The sequence below is a fragment of the Ptychodera flava genome, chromosome 5 (assembly GCF_041260155.1).
Source record: "Ptychodera flava strain L36383 chromosome 5, AS_Pfla_20210202, whole genome shotgun sequence".
Lineage (NCBI taxonomy): Eukaryota > Metazoa > Hemichordata > Enteropneusta > Ptychoderidae > Ptychodera > Ptychodera flava.
This window is the reverse complement of record NC_091932.1, coordinates 16,349,611-16,364,426: the sequence shown is the minus strand read 5'-3', so window position 1 is coordinate 16,364,426 and position 14,816 is coordinate 16,349,611. Positions and strand designations below refer to the sequence as shown.

Genomic DNA, 14,816 nt, shown 5'->3' with positions numbered 1-14,816 from the left:
CAAATGGAAAGATAAAGATTAACACATGACATCACAATGATTTTTTATCGTTTGCAGTTTTGAACTATTTTATGAGTCATGATTATAATTTCATCCAATATTATTTTCACATTCAATATCATTGTAGAAACTTATCTGCCGATCGACCATTTACTTATACAGACCACATCCAAACAATTTGATGAGAATGGAGTCTTTGCATGCAAGCTTCTCAGTTGTGCTCTCTTTGCCCATCTACGATGCCTTTGTAGCTTCTTTTTTTGACAATAAGCCATTCTATTGATTCAGAACTGAAAAACCCAAATATTTTTTGTTTCAAAATTTACCTTGTTTTCACTGGTTTGTTCTTTCAGTGGCTCCGTCTCTTCACCCATTGGCTGCTGAGAGCCGAGCTTCTCTTCAGTACGGATGATCCAGTCCAACAGGTCTTCAATAGCATTGATTTGTTCGTTGAATTTCTGCTCCAGTGCAGCCTGCAATGTGGTAGAAAAATATTAATATTACATCACCTTTATAGGCACAAACATGTATGAAAAATTTACATGTTGTTACCACACATTTGAGATTTGAAGACAAATGTATGAGAGTAGCTGAGAGCACTTTTTCTAGAAACACAGATTTATTAGAAAAGCTGAAGACATTTTTTCCACGGTTCTTGGCAGAGCACTTACTAGATTGAAATTTCTGAGCTCTTTGTCTGTCTTTCAAATTTTGTAAAAACATTTGCTGACAGGTGGGATTATTAATGTGCTGAATGCGAGCAATTTTTGCCGGTAGCGTACAGTGTATAGATCATTAGGATCTCAAAGATACAATTAAAATCTGCCAACGACAAAATGATTAAATATATTTTGTTTTACCTTCTCTGCATTTTCTTTTTCAAGATGGTCGAGTGTTGCTTGAAGTTGGCGCAATTTGTCTTGAGACTTGTTGGTGACGTCTTGGTACTTATCCTTCAGCCCATGCTTGAGGTTGTCGACTGTACTCTGCTGTTCGGGAGTCAGTTTGTCTCGGTTGTCTCTGAGGAACTGTTCCACTTCCTTGACGATGTCGGAAACTGGATCTTTGTGGTCACCAATGTCCTCGGTTATAACCTGAGATGGGAAAAATATCAAACAGTTTACCAACAGTGCAATCATGGCTATCAAGGGAAACTAGCAGCAAGCTTAAACATCAAAGAATTTGTCATTAATCGACCAAGGCAGTCAATAAGGGTTGGGGTAAGGGGTAAAGTACATAGCTAGAGGACCCTAGGACAATTTAGACAGGGAACTGAATTGGCAAATTTGGAAAACCATACACACAAGCATAACAAAGAAAACTATTGGTGATAATGGAATTTAACACTGCCAATGGCAATAGCCATAAATATTGAGAATCAATGCTTTAGAGGAAGTCACGCAATTTGAGAAAGATGTTGCCATGATAGTGGCAAATATTTTTACACTTTTTCCAAGACAACATACCAGGTTTTTATTACATTAGAACTAGCCCTCGCTATTCCAGATGGGCTAAAAATTAGGCCAGGACAATGCACAAAAACGCAAAAGATTTGACCTCTCACCTTTGTCTCAGCAAGCTGTTCCTTGATTGGTTCCACCTTGTCACCTTTGATTGGTTCCTGCGATTTCAGTTTTTCGTCCACTTTGTCCACCCATTCGATGACCGGTTTGAGTTTCTCTGTTGTCTCAGTGATGGCCTTAACCGTCTCTAACGTACCCTCCAACTCTTTCTGACGATCTGCCAACTTCTCTGCGATGTCGCCATAGCGACCATCAACTGAATCAATTTGTCTTTGTACTTCGGAGGTACCTGATTGGGTAAAATAAGTAATTGAGTGATCTTCATTTACCAATTACTTTATCAGATGAAATGATACCTTGTTCACTGATAGCTCAACTACCTATTTTCACACGTTCACTGATTTTATATTAACATAGTTATTGAAGAATTTAAAATAGCATTTATTTAATTTTTTAAATTTTAACTATATTGTAATGGTGTAGGGATAATTTTTACAATGTGAAAAAGTAGAAACAAAATACGAGGCACTGATTTGCATATTGGAATGAATATAAAACTGTACCACAAACTCTTGAATTTTCCCAGAATTTGAAAAAAATAAAATGAAACATAAAACGAAATAAAACACCCTGGCATATTGTTATTCATTCTTCAGATCTTTAAATATCTAGATTTTTCACGGTTTCGTTTCATTCTTGACATAATCCACCTCAAATCATGCCTCAGCTAATCCAAAATCAATACTCATAATTGACTCATTCAATCATTTTCAAGTATGAATTCAGATTCAGATTTTGATTGCATAACCATCATTTTTGAATGGATGACTGCTAAGACTCTTCAATCAATCGTTTGAAAAAGGGCATATTCCATTATACCAAAGCTCAGAGGGGTGGTAAGACCTCTCACAGCAGTTTGTTCATGTTTGCGATGGGTTGCCCATATGTGTTTGACAAATTTTGACCGACTCTTTCCATGAAGTTTTTAAATTTTGCTCCCATGATATCCATTTAACTTTTAAATAAGTTGTTTTTTTAACTTAACATAAGGGCATGTGTATGTTTCACTAAACTTAAAATAAAATGGAACACACATGTCTGGCTGTAGCATCAACCCTGGTTGACTGTCTCCTTCATTAACCCTTTCAGAGTTGTAATTTTTCCCACCAAAATTTTTTGCAACATTTTACCAATTTTAGTGAATTTTTCTGTAACTTTTTTGATAATGTTGGACCAAATGGACATCACATTACATTACATTGGTTACAGCTTTTTATCAAAATGTTGGCAAAAATCTGAAAAATACTGACTAGGGTTTATTTTATTAAAGTAACAAAAGATTATTTTGGCACTCAAAGGGTTAATTATGTAAAAAATTCTGATTTTCTGAATCAGAAGAACATTACTCAGGATGAGAAACAGTAAATCACAAAAAAAATCTTCCTCACCTGTGAAAAGGTCTTCAGGTGAAGGCACTCTCTGTAGGCTAGGCTTTTTCGAAACCTTTTCAGTCGGCAGGGTCGCGACCTTAGATGACCTTCTGTGTGGTTCCTGCGTTACAGCCTCCCTAGTGGGTCTGGTCAAGTCTTCCAGAGCTTCGCCAAGTTTATGGACCTCATCAACCTTTGGCTGGAAGCTGTCAACCTCTCTTTGCAGTGGCTGTTATAAGAATTAGAAATTGAATTTTCAGAGATCATTTCATTATAAACAAGCAAACATCCCTGAAAATCATAATCACATAACAGATATCATGTGAATATGTGATGTGGCAGTCGGCAGATTACCTTGGTAATAGGGAGGTTCTCAAAAAGTGAAATTTTATTTTTTGGCCAATGGGTTAATACTTTTTGAGAAGGGAATGTGCTTTTGCCATTTTTTTCCATGTGCAACATATATGAATGATACTGAAATGAAATCATTTGACAGAAGTGAAAACCGGAGATAAAATTAAGGCAACTATTTCAAACATAACAGTTTGCCACTCCGTGCTTATGAATGCTGGGTGTCTAGATGCTAGACAAAGAAGCTTTTGCACCATGTTACGAGAGCTCTGATTGGACAGTTTGCTATGCAAATTGAGGAGACAGGGAATTCTACTAACCTTCTGCTGCTCGATTTGGACTTGCAGGGTGATGACATCCTGCGCCACCGGTTCAAGCTGACTGATCTTGTCCTCCATGTTGTCCAGCCATACGACGGTCGATTTGTGGACCTTGTCAAATTTCTCAGTGGCACGCTGTCTGTCTGTCAGTTGCTGGTTCCTGTGGCAGAGAGACGGCATGATTTGTTACCATGGCAACAAGTGAAACAGTGGGGCAGAATGACACAATGAATGATGGCAAAATGTATTTGCTTGTATGTATTTTATAATTTCACTGAACAAATGGTACACTTCATTCATGTAAATTTTGCATATCGTCTTGGATATTATCATCGGACAATGGGTGCATATAAACGCTCACAGTACATCTTATACCTTCTATGAAGCAGGTCGCCGAGGGCTTGCCAGTTCTTATCCAGATTATCAACAGCATCACTGACAGGTTTCTTGTCCTGGGCCTTGGATCCTTGAGGAGTTCACTGCCAAGTTTCTTGACTTGCTCGTAGTTGGGTCGGTGTTCATCAACTTCACGACCCACATCCTAAGAAGAGAAAAAGTGTCAGAGTTGGAGTATGATCTGTTGTATCACAACAGACTTTGTTTTCTGATGGGTCAGTGTATTCTGTACCTGTTTTGTAAATGCAATCTCAGTGCTTAATTAAAATGAGAAAAAAACTGTATATGTTACATTCCTTGCCAATTATATCATAAAACATAACAACCACTAAACAAGCCAGTTTCTTAGTTATACGAATAGACTCCCTGCCATATTATATGTGGCATGGGAGCATAAAAAATCATACTGTATCAAAACTTTGTGTTACTTGATTCTCACTGAAGAGTCACTGAAAAGAGAAAAACACCAAGCAATATCATAGATATCCTTCCCTAGTCTTACCTGCAACTTGCTTCCCAGTTCTTCCAAGTCCATTTTATCAATCTCTGGTGATTCCAGAGTCTCTAGTGTTGGGAGTAGCCAGTCCTCCAAGTCGTCGATCTGCTTGACGAATTCAGCCAGTTTGTCCTGGAGATCTTCCAGGTACGCTTTGTGATCTGTGACTGTGGTGTCCGCCTTCTTGTATCTCTTGTTCAGGTCGGCGATCTTGGCTCTCACAACGCTGGCTCTAGAGGGCTCACTTTCGGAGGTGAGCTTCTCGGCGTTCTCATTGACGGTGTCGAGATTGGGTTTGTGGCTTTCGATGTCAGCGAAGATGATCTGAAAACCACATAAATGCCAAAATTTTCAGTGCAAAAAAATTTTCTCTGATAATTTGTTTCTAACATTTTTTCTCTGCACTGTAAAGTCTTCAGAGCATATTAAAGTTTATTGAAGGAAAGTCTCTTCACCTTTTGCTATGTTGAATTCTTTTCACTTTTTCATAGAAAGTTCTGCAGGAATATTACGACAGTGTCTATAATGCATAATCTGATTTTGATTCTGTACTTTAATACTCTGACGTCACATTTTTTTTTCAGAAAAGAAAACTAGAAAAAAGATTGGTTGCTCTGGCAACAAATCCTTATCAATCCTTAACAATTTAATGCCATTCCTATATATATATCGGGATGTTTTTGAAAGAGAAAAACAGAAAAATTTGCATCATTCAAAATTAAAGATTACTAAAAGGCTTCAACCAAAAAACAGAATTTTTTTTGGCACTGACCTTGATCTCTTGAAGCTGTTCTGTCACCGGCTCTCTCCTCAGAATGATCGTGGTGGTAATGACCTTCTGGATCCTGATTTCGACTTCTTCAATCCACTTGATCAGTGAATCCATGCCTTCCTGCACTGTCTGTGACTGTGCAAGAGCCGTCTGCAGCATGCTGGTACGCCCAGCGGCGTGGCTATCCAGTTCAGTGTATTTGTCGGTGATGAAATCTATCACAGAGAAAGGAAAACATAATCTAGTTAGATGGGCATTTTTGAACGGACATCAGGACTGTAGTACTGCACTCCCAAAGTGGGTCAGTTGGCAGTGCACACTTTTCCAAAAACATCTGGGTACTAACAACCAGTAACATTCTATCTAAAATAATCTGACTTCATTTTATGACATTAGCAACAGAGTCTAGAGTCATGAGTGACTTAAGTACATACCTAGTTTCTCTTGAATGTCTGGTCTCACTGCTTCCTGAGTGTCGGCCAGTTCCTTGGCAATTTCTTTGAGCTTCTCCACATTCTTGGCCTGCGCCACGATGTCATCATGCAGGACCTGAGACGAGAAAATAGGCACGCATTAAGTGAATGAGCAAGCAGTTATCCATCAATTGCATGCTACAATTAACAGGACAATATACAGGATGTCAAATATGAACATCAGTCTTTATAGAACTGCATGTGGCTACTTAACTTAGTCACAAAATTTCACACTGTACAACACTTGGTACACATTTTATGACAGAAACAGAAAGGTCACACATCACTGTAGAGACGCTTTGAACAAACATATTTTTCTTCACGAATAACGACACTAGAAATCACTGATTTTCAAAGTCATCAGTTAACACAGGTAAGAAATCACAGTCTCACAAGACTTGCACAGATCTACTACACAAAGTATGTATGTGAAACATCAATAGGAGCAGACACATTATTCAAATACAGAAACACGCAAACTAGTGCACAGAATAGCAAAATAGAGTGTTGTGTGTTGCATGCCTGACAGGTGAATGTAAAATAATAATTCTACAATCCATGTTTTACAAAAGTGCAATCTAAATTTCTCAGGTAGTACCGGTAATATTGAAGTATTATTTAAAACAATTTCCGCATGCTGCAAGGTTTGGTGACACAGAAAGAGTGTGTAGGGGAACTGCACATTTGTGGAAAGTTACGGACAGTTTGCAGTGCAACAAAATGGAGTTACGACACACAAGAAGCATTGAAATTTGTCAAGGACAAAAAACAGAATACCACCACAAAGCAATGATCCCTACCTTTGCTTCGTCATAGTGAGTCTTCATGGAAGAAGAGAAGCGTGACGAATGTTTTTTTTTAAATGTACGCAATGCAGAAAAGAGGAAAGACAAGAATTGATGATTTCATGAAAGATGAGCAGTAAATGCTGTATGAGTCAACAGAAATGTTTATCAAGTAAATGAAAAACTGTAGCGATATGTAGCAGATAGCTGACGATGAGCTTGAAAAGCATCCAGAGTTTACAGATCAAATAGAGATGCATTCTGAAACGTTTCCACGACCAGAAATGTTGTGCACAATCCACAATACTCTATAATATTTGTTTTATTGAGCGCTAAAGTAGACTGGTTCAATGGAGATGAGGTTTAAATGTCTGCAGAGCAGAAGCAAAGCTGAGATAGAAAATGCATGGGGTTTTTTGTGAATAGCTTTGAAATATGAATGGAATTTCACCTTGGTTTTGTCAAGTTGTTCCTTGACAACCTCTGGCTCGGCACCAACCGGCTCCTTCAGCTGGCTCGTCAGCTGCTCGTCAGTCTGCTGTAACCATGGCAACACTGCATCCAGGGCCTCTTTGTATTTGATGTGCTTGTCGACCAGATCGGCCAGTTTACCGGTATGGTCGGTGCCTTCTGCTTTCAGTTTGTCGTATCTGTCGTTGATTTTGGTCAGTTTGTCCTTGATGATGTCACTTTCAGGGTTCTCCTTGTATTCATCGCGGACTTCTTTTGGCAGGGTTGACGCACGGAACTCTGCCAGATCCTTCTTGTACTCCTGTTGGATTGCGAAGGAGCAGACGCTTGTTTAACAAGACAACTATTGGTTAGGCAGAGTGGAACTGAAATATCTTCAGTTCTGATCACCAAGTCAACAAGACACATGAACATACCAATTATCAAAGACCGGGCATTGATTTGCTATGGAGGCAGACCAAGTTACAGTAAACACTTTGAATTTGAAAATTTCAATTTTTTTTGTTGTTATGATGATTAATCTTGAAAGAAAGGGTTCAGTGTCCCTATAGATGAACGCTTAAGGATTGAAAAAGCAACATGCTCCCGCACAGTCCAAGAACTTTATGGACATATGTAAACCAAATTGGAAAATGAAATGAGTACTGCTTATCTACCATACCTTGGTATTGTCCAAATATTTCTGTCCTGACATGGTGATGAACTTCAGATCTGCCTTGTGGTCAATGACATCTTCATTGAACTTCTTGATTTCATCGTTTTGTTTCTTCAAGACGTCTGGTTCCTTACCAGTCTCCTCCTTCAATTTCTTCAAGTCATCTTCTTTGTCGGTCAGCCATTTTTCAAAGGTGGTCTCTTCCTGCTCGAATTTCTTGATGTCGTCCACGCTGGATTTCAGCCACTTGACCCGAGTCTCGTTTTGGACTGTGATGACCTCATAGCGTGATTTGAGGCTCGCAATGTCGGACTCCAGGGTGGCGCGGTCAGGGCTGCTCAGCTTGTCACCATGTACCATCAAGAATTGCTGAGCTTCTTGGATGGACTGCTCCGTGGGCTTTTGGTGATCACCGATGTCACTCTTCAGAGTCTGTTGGTGAAACAAAAGACAATCTTCATCCATATCTACCAGATGACCACATCCAAGAATTTCAAAAAACATTCATGTTTCAAATTTCTTCAATGTGTCAAATTTCTTCAGTTACAAAACTCTGGATCATTTCATTATTCAAAACTAGCTACCTGCACATGCATATCAGAACTAAGCAATGATCAGATTGTGTATTTTTAAGAAAACACATCGGCTCCTCCAAAACCCACCTTGGTAACACAATGTCGTTTAACCCTTTGAGCACCAAAGTCAATTTTTGTCGCCCTTATAAATATGCCTCAGTCAATTTTTGCCAAAATTTTGACAAAAAACTGTGGCCAATTAAATTTTATGTTCATTTGGTCTAAAATTATCTGAAAAATTACAGAAAAGTTTATAAAAATTGGTAAAATGTTGCACTAAAATTTTGGTGGGAAAAAATACGGCACTCAAAGGGTTAATTCTTCCACCTGGACATGTTCATAGGCAAAGCCTGAGAAGCAAAGTTTTCTTATGCAAAGGCTAGCTTGCTCTGTAAATCTCCCTACAGTGTATATCAGGCCAGTAGAGGCACATCCATGTAATTGTACGGCAAAGAACAAGAACCATGCAGTAGACAATGAGGCTTTACATAATGGTACAAAACATATCTTTCAAAAAAGTCTGTCAACTTGATCTCCATCCCAATGTCCTTTTGCTAAATCGACATTTAACCTCACAAAGGCTTTGTAAAACAAGTATGTCTGTACCTTATTGTCATCGTATTGTTTTGTCAGTGGTTCAGATTCCTCACTCATTGGTTGTTCACTTCCGAGGGTTCTCTCAGTTTTCCGGACCCATTCCAGGATATCCTTGATGGTGGCTGACTGTTCCGTGTATTTCTTGTCAAGTGCGTCCTGGAAATAAGACAGGATGGGAAAAGATTACCTCACATTTTTTTAGACCTTGTTTGTATGATAGAGAAAACTGCTCCACGAGTGTTAGACATCAAGTACTGACTGACGCAGTTGCTGGTATGAACTTGAAAAACCATCAAAAGGCATATGCTCAGGTCAAAAATCAATAGAAAATTCAATGCAAATCTTGTGATAAATAAATCTTTCATGTTAGTATCTCAGACACATGTACACCATAACGTAAGACAAACACAAGATTTCCGTTTCTTACCTTCTCTGCCTTTTCCGCTTCCAGTGTCTGCAAGGTGCTGGATATCTCCTTCATCCTATCCTTGGACTGAGTTTCAACATCCTCGCTAGTCTTCTTCAAGTCGTCTAACGTCTTCTGCAGACTGGCATGCTGGACGGGGTTCATCTTGTCCTTGTTGGCCTTCAAGAACTGTTCAGTGTTTTTGATCACATCACCGACGGGCTCCTTGTGACCAACGATGTCTCCTTCCACAACCTGAAAACATGAATGACAGACAAAGCTGGTAGGGTTATCCAGCATCAGGGCATGAAATTTTCAAAGTTTTTCAACAATTTAATTTCATGTTTCAAATTCAATACCTTGACATCACGCTTCTAAATGTAAGTTTGCGATATCGTAAAATTCAGAGAAAATATCACATGATATGAAGTCAATGAATACGTGTTTAATTTAGCTAATACATAACAATAAGTCATGTTTTTCATTCTTTCAGAAACCCAGTAGTAACCACAGTATTCTTGCTACAGATTCTTTTCCAAGAAAAGAAGTAACAAACACACAAATGTGGATTTATGAATGCTAAACAGTGACATGCACCATTCTTTAACTTCCTAAACAAATTGTCTCCACTTATCCTCATTACCTTTTGTTCACCAAGCTGAGCTCTGAGTGGTTCAATTTGAACTCTGACCGGCTCCTGTGATTGGAGGGTTTGTTCAACAGATTTGACCCACTCCATCATTGGTTGCAGCGCCTTGGTCTGGTTGTTGAATTCTTCAACAGTCTCCAGCGTTGTGTCCAGCTCTTCCACACGGCCGTATAGCAAATCTTTGAGTTTGTTGTACCTCTCTGTCACGTGGTCCACCTGTTTCTGGGTAACTGTCTCGTCTGAGAAAACGGTGATTTTTTATAAAGAACTGGTCAGTTTGAATGCTGCACTGTTTTCAATTTTTTTTGGACAAAATATCACTTTCTGGCATTTCATAACTGGTCATTCCTTTATGTACATACAGACTAATTGGGTGGCATTGTTTGGGATTCATGCATTAACACATTTACGAATCATTCTGTTATCGAATTTCTGACAATTTTAAAATTTGACAAATTTAAGGTGACTCTTAAACACACTAGCAATTTTGGAATGACAATCAATTCATTGAATTCCATGCATTGTGTGCACTGGGGACCATTCCATTATCAAATTTGGAAAACTTTTAGAAAATAATCAAATGCATTAACAATTTTTGGATTATTATCAATTATGTCATTCCAATCATTAAAATATCTATACTATAATTCAAAATGACATTTACGAACAAATTTTCAAACATGGCATTTTTTCAGATTTTGTTCAATCAAATTCAAACCATTTAAAACCCAAAAGAAAGGATAACAGGTCATTTTACTTTACCCAGCATGCATTGTGTTACTGATACAATCTAATGTACTGAGCATGCTCAATGGGAGAATGTGGACCGTGCTATAGGAACGAAATGTAAGTCTTCATAGGGATTCTCCTTAAAACCACATGCTTTAATATCATAATGTGAATCAGGTATTAAAGTGAGTGAGTTTGGGAACAGGGTAAATGGATGGGATGAGGGATGGGAGTAGTCGTGCCTGATGGGATACAATGACAAAAAGGTTGCAAGAATAAAGTAACTAACAGATCAGATCAGCTGTGCCCCTTCACGGCAAAGTAGACATGTGATGTACAGAACCCTTTTACCTATGAATTCAATGAAGATAAGTATTCCCAGTGTGTAATTTAGTATGACGACCATATCGTCAAAAAAATAGGTGTGAGTTCAGATAAATGAATGGTAGTATCGGCTGAATGAATTTGGTTTAAAGATTATTGGCATGAATGTGATGAGGAAAAAAGTTATTTCTGAGTTTTGAGAACAGAGTTAGAGCAGACTACAGTCAGGCAATTTTAGCTTTCTGGCATTTCAGATCAAACCCTTCACCACCCAACTGTTAGTAGTAAGGTCCAACCACAACATTGACACTTTCTACAATGGGGGTTGTTCCTAAGAGTGGTAGGATGAGGGGGTTAAGGCAAGTTTTGGGTGCAATTGCAGAAGCAACACTTTCTACAATGATTAGAGATGAAACAGAAAAATCTGTGCAAACTGGTAAAGAAAGTATGAAATTCTGATAGCCGAGTTAGGCACTTTTGATATAAGATTTGTAAATATTAATATTGTTTGTTCAAAGAATATGTTATACCAAAGTTTTGCAACTTTTGTTAGCAAAGAACAAAGAAAGAGGCTTGTAAAATCAACATGCTTAGTGTTAAGAACAACAGATTTCGTAAACGGAGAAGATGACGCAGTGTCAGGGCGCGCATGATCTGATCTGCGGATGAGTTGTTAGAGAGAAGGAGTAATCACCCAGTAGGAGTTCAACATCAACACTCTCACCCTCTGAAGGGCGGCGTACACCTGGTACACGTCTCTCGGGGACATGCCTAGCGGGTGTCACGCCAGCGACCTCAGCCGACCGTTTGCGAGGTTCGGCCGACTCCGGCTGCTCCTCCGGCTGTGTGAGTTTGTCGAGTTTATCGCCGAGCTGTGCGACATCGTCGATCTTGGGTTTGAATTCTTCGACTTCTTTCTTGAGAGGCTGAGGATAAAGTGAACAATAATAAAATTGTTTTATTGTCATGTGAATAGGCTGGGGTCGAGGCTGTGAGTGGGACCTTCCCGGGACGAGGCAACCTCATAATTTGCGTCAATCTTTGAGCAACCCCCACCCTCCCTCCCTCCCTCCCTCCCTACCCCACTAGCTTCTGATTTTCCTTCTTTTGTTGTCTTTTAGAATCTGTATCTTGATATGTCTATGCTGTCAGAATCTTGCTTATAGCTGGTCAATATCGTAATAAAATAGTTGACCTTGACCTTCCAAACACTTGTGTCTGTCTGTATTAGTATGGTATTAGCATAGGTATCATTTCATTACAACACTAAAGAACATAATTGAATTTTAACAACAAACAAAACATAGGGCCAAAGTCCCTGAAGCTACTATAGACATGGATACAAAATTAAGTATCAGTATTTTCATCCTATTAACCAAGCACATTTTAACTTTCAAATTAACATTGTAAGTAAGTTCTGTTGAATAATTTGAGACTGTACATACTCAGAGAAAGCACACTGAAGAGACAAATGTTTGAAACTTAAGAAGTTCAAGGTCATCAAAAGCATTATAAGGAATCATGTAACTTTCATTGCACTGTTTACACAGATTGCATAATTGCTATAAATAGCACATGAGGAATCTTACAGCCTAGCTTTACCATAAAAACCCTATCACTTTGACCACTCTTTTAATTGACCACTCTATTTTTTTCCTCAAAAAGAAATTTTATTTTATCCTTACCAAGTCAACCATAAATGGAAATTAGAACTTTCTCTATCTCTATTGACTATTTTGAGAAATTTCTTTTAGATATTAAACATACAGGGCACAATAAATGACAGTTCAGAATATGTCAAAGTTGGGATTCAGGAAAGTTGCCTTTACATGTTTTAATCCTCCAAGATGGTAAGCATTTCACTATGAACTGTCAAAAAAGTTAAACTTTCTGATAATTCTACAATAAAATTATTTTGGCTTTGATGATTTCCTAATCAATTCAATTATTTAAAATCATATTAATTATTTTTTTCTGGGTGAATTGATAGGGTTTATACAGTACAAGAATTACATACAATGTAAGTCAAATTTTGACCAAAAATGACAAAAAAATTCCTTAAAAATACAGATTTGCATATTTCATCACAGCTTGAACAAATCTAAGTTGGGTTACCCCTAGGGACCTGTATACCAAATAACAACGCTGTCTGACCAGCGGTTATGAAGAAGAAGATTTTTTACCAAAAACGCCTTTTTTGGCATTAATTTGCCTATTTTCAATAATATCAAAAAATTAAAAAAAATAGTTTCTCAAAATCATATTTTTCATCTACACAACAAATATCAAATCAGTAAGTACTGCGGTTCTCAAGATATTTGAGTGGACGGACGCCTCACAAACGGACATACATACATACATACATACATACATACAGACTGACGACGGACGCCGGACGGATACCCATCCCAATAGCTTCTATAGACTATAGTCTATAGTAGCTAAAAACCTTATTAACTTGTGTTTGTTCAGAGCAAATGCCTGCTGTAATATGTCCAAGCAGGTGAATGATATATGCAGATGTTGAATTCTTTCAGAGATTTGTTAAATTTTATAACAGCTTGACTAATTATAAGAATGCTTTAAAATATATTTTTACATATATATATATATATATATATATATATATATATATATATATATATATATATATATATATATATATATATATATATATAAATAAATAAATTGATTTTTCTCTCTTTACCATTATGGATAATGCTCATATAAATTTCTTTTCTTTACAATGTATGCCCACACCTGTTGAACTAGTTACAACACTGCGGCAAAAATTTGTTAAAAACTTCTGAGTCTACATAACAATAAATTTTTAACTTCCTTTTGATTATTAAACAAAGTTTTGTGTACCTTAGTTTCCTCAATCTGTTTCTTGAGTTGAGTATCATCAAAGGCCACAGGTTCAAGTTTGTGAACTTTATCTTCGACAACATCAAGGAACTGTGTTGACTCCTTCACGGCACCAGTAAACTGCTTCTCTACAGCCTGTCTGTCTTCAAGCTGCTTGTTTCTCTTCTTCAGAACGTCTTCCAGTGCCTTCCAGTTCTTGTCCACATTGTCGAGGATGGTGGAAACCACTTCCTTATCTTTCATCAGCGGGTCTTTCATGAGGTCATCACCAACTTTGCGGATTGTGTCGTACACTGGTTTGTACTTGTCAATGTCTTTTGTTATCTCCTGAAATCCAACAAAAAATAGATTTAAGTTCCTCTCCTCTGATCATACATGACATGCCTACCATTTAGAGTGTTCAGCAACTGTGCCCTTCTTTTCTAAATCAAAACACATCGCACAATTTTAACACTTTGTGTGCTGCAATTTTTCCCACCAAAATCTTAGTGCAAAATTTTATAAATTTTTATGAATTTTTTTGTAATTTTTTTGATAATTTTGGATCAAATGGACAACACATTTTATTAGCTAAAGTTTTTTATCAAAATTTTGTCAAAAATTTGAGTGTTTGATAAAGGGCGATAAAAATTTACTTTGGCGCGCAAAGGGTTAATAACAAATGGAAGATTTCTGAAATGCTTATTTCGGGTGAACAGACAAGTATCTTACAAAAATATTGCAGAGAATATGGAAAATATAAGAAACACAAGCATGAAAATTTCAATTAGAAAATAGAAACAAGCAGTTTTTACATTTTTTTTTCCAATATGTCACAAATACTTAAGTTACACAGTAATTTTCTATGTAATCCTTGGTCTTTTAAGAACAATATTTTTTTGAAAGCCAACAACTTTGAAATGAAGTTAAGAGCATTTTTCTCCAGAACCTACACACATGATATCGGTCTGTTACTCCACACACTGACAAAGCAAACAAGTTATGCAACGGTAAATA

General features: G+C 37.5%; 2 protein-coding genes across 2 annotated transcripts in view; both read right to left on the bottom strand.

Annotated features, from left to right (window-relative positions):
- Positions 1-4,165, bottom strand: part of LOC139133137 (microtubule-actin cross-linking factor 1-like) — a 92,358-nt gene extending 88,193 nt beyond the window's left edge. Inside the window, 6 exon segments of the mRNA XM_070699558.1 lie at positions 327-473; positions 861-1,094; positions 1,565-1,812; positions 2,972-3,182; positions 3,625-3,784; positions 4,000-4,165. Of these exon segments, the coding sequence (XP_070555659.1) occupies positions 327-473; positions 861-1,094; positions 1,565-1,812; positions 2,972-3,182; positions 3,625-3,702 (918 nt within the window). The 5' untranslated portion in view covers positions 3,703-3,784; positions 4,000-4,165.
- Positions 3,917-14,816, bottom strand: part of LOC139132731 (microtubule-actin cross-linking factor 1-like) — a 47,935-nt gene continuing 37,035 nt past the window's right edge. The window contains exons 47-57 of the mRNA XM_070698998.1: positions 13,821-14,147; positions 11,647-11,878; positions 9,894-10,138; positions 9,272-9,505; positions 8,854-9,000; positions 7,679-8,104; positions 6,998-7,318; positions 5,723-5,837; positions 5,289-5,503; positions 4,523-4,840; positions 3,917-4,165 (exon numbers count right to left, since the gene is read on the bottom strand). Coding sequence (XP_070555099.1) covers positions 3,917-4,165; positions 4,523-4,840; positions 5,289-5,503; positions 5,723-5,837; positions 6,998-7,318; positions 7,679-8,104; positions 8,854-9,000; positions 9,272-9,505; positions 9,894-10,138; positions 11,647-11,878; positions 13,821-14,147 — 2,829 coding nt within the window. The remainder of the gene's footprint in view (positions 4,166-4,522; positions 4,841-5,288; positions 5,504-5,722; positions 5,838-6,997; positions 7,319-7,678; positions 8,105-8,853; positions 9,001-9,271; positions 9,506-9,893; positions 10,139-11,646; positions 11,879-13,820; positions 14,148-14,816) is intronic.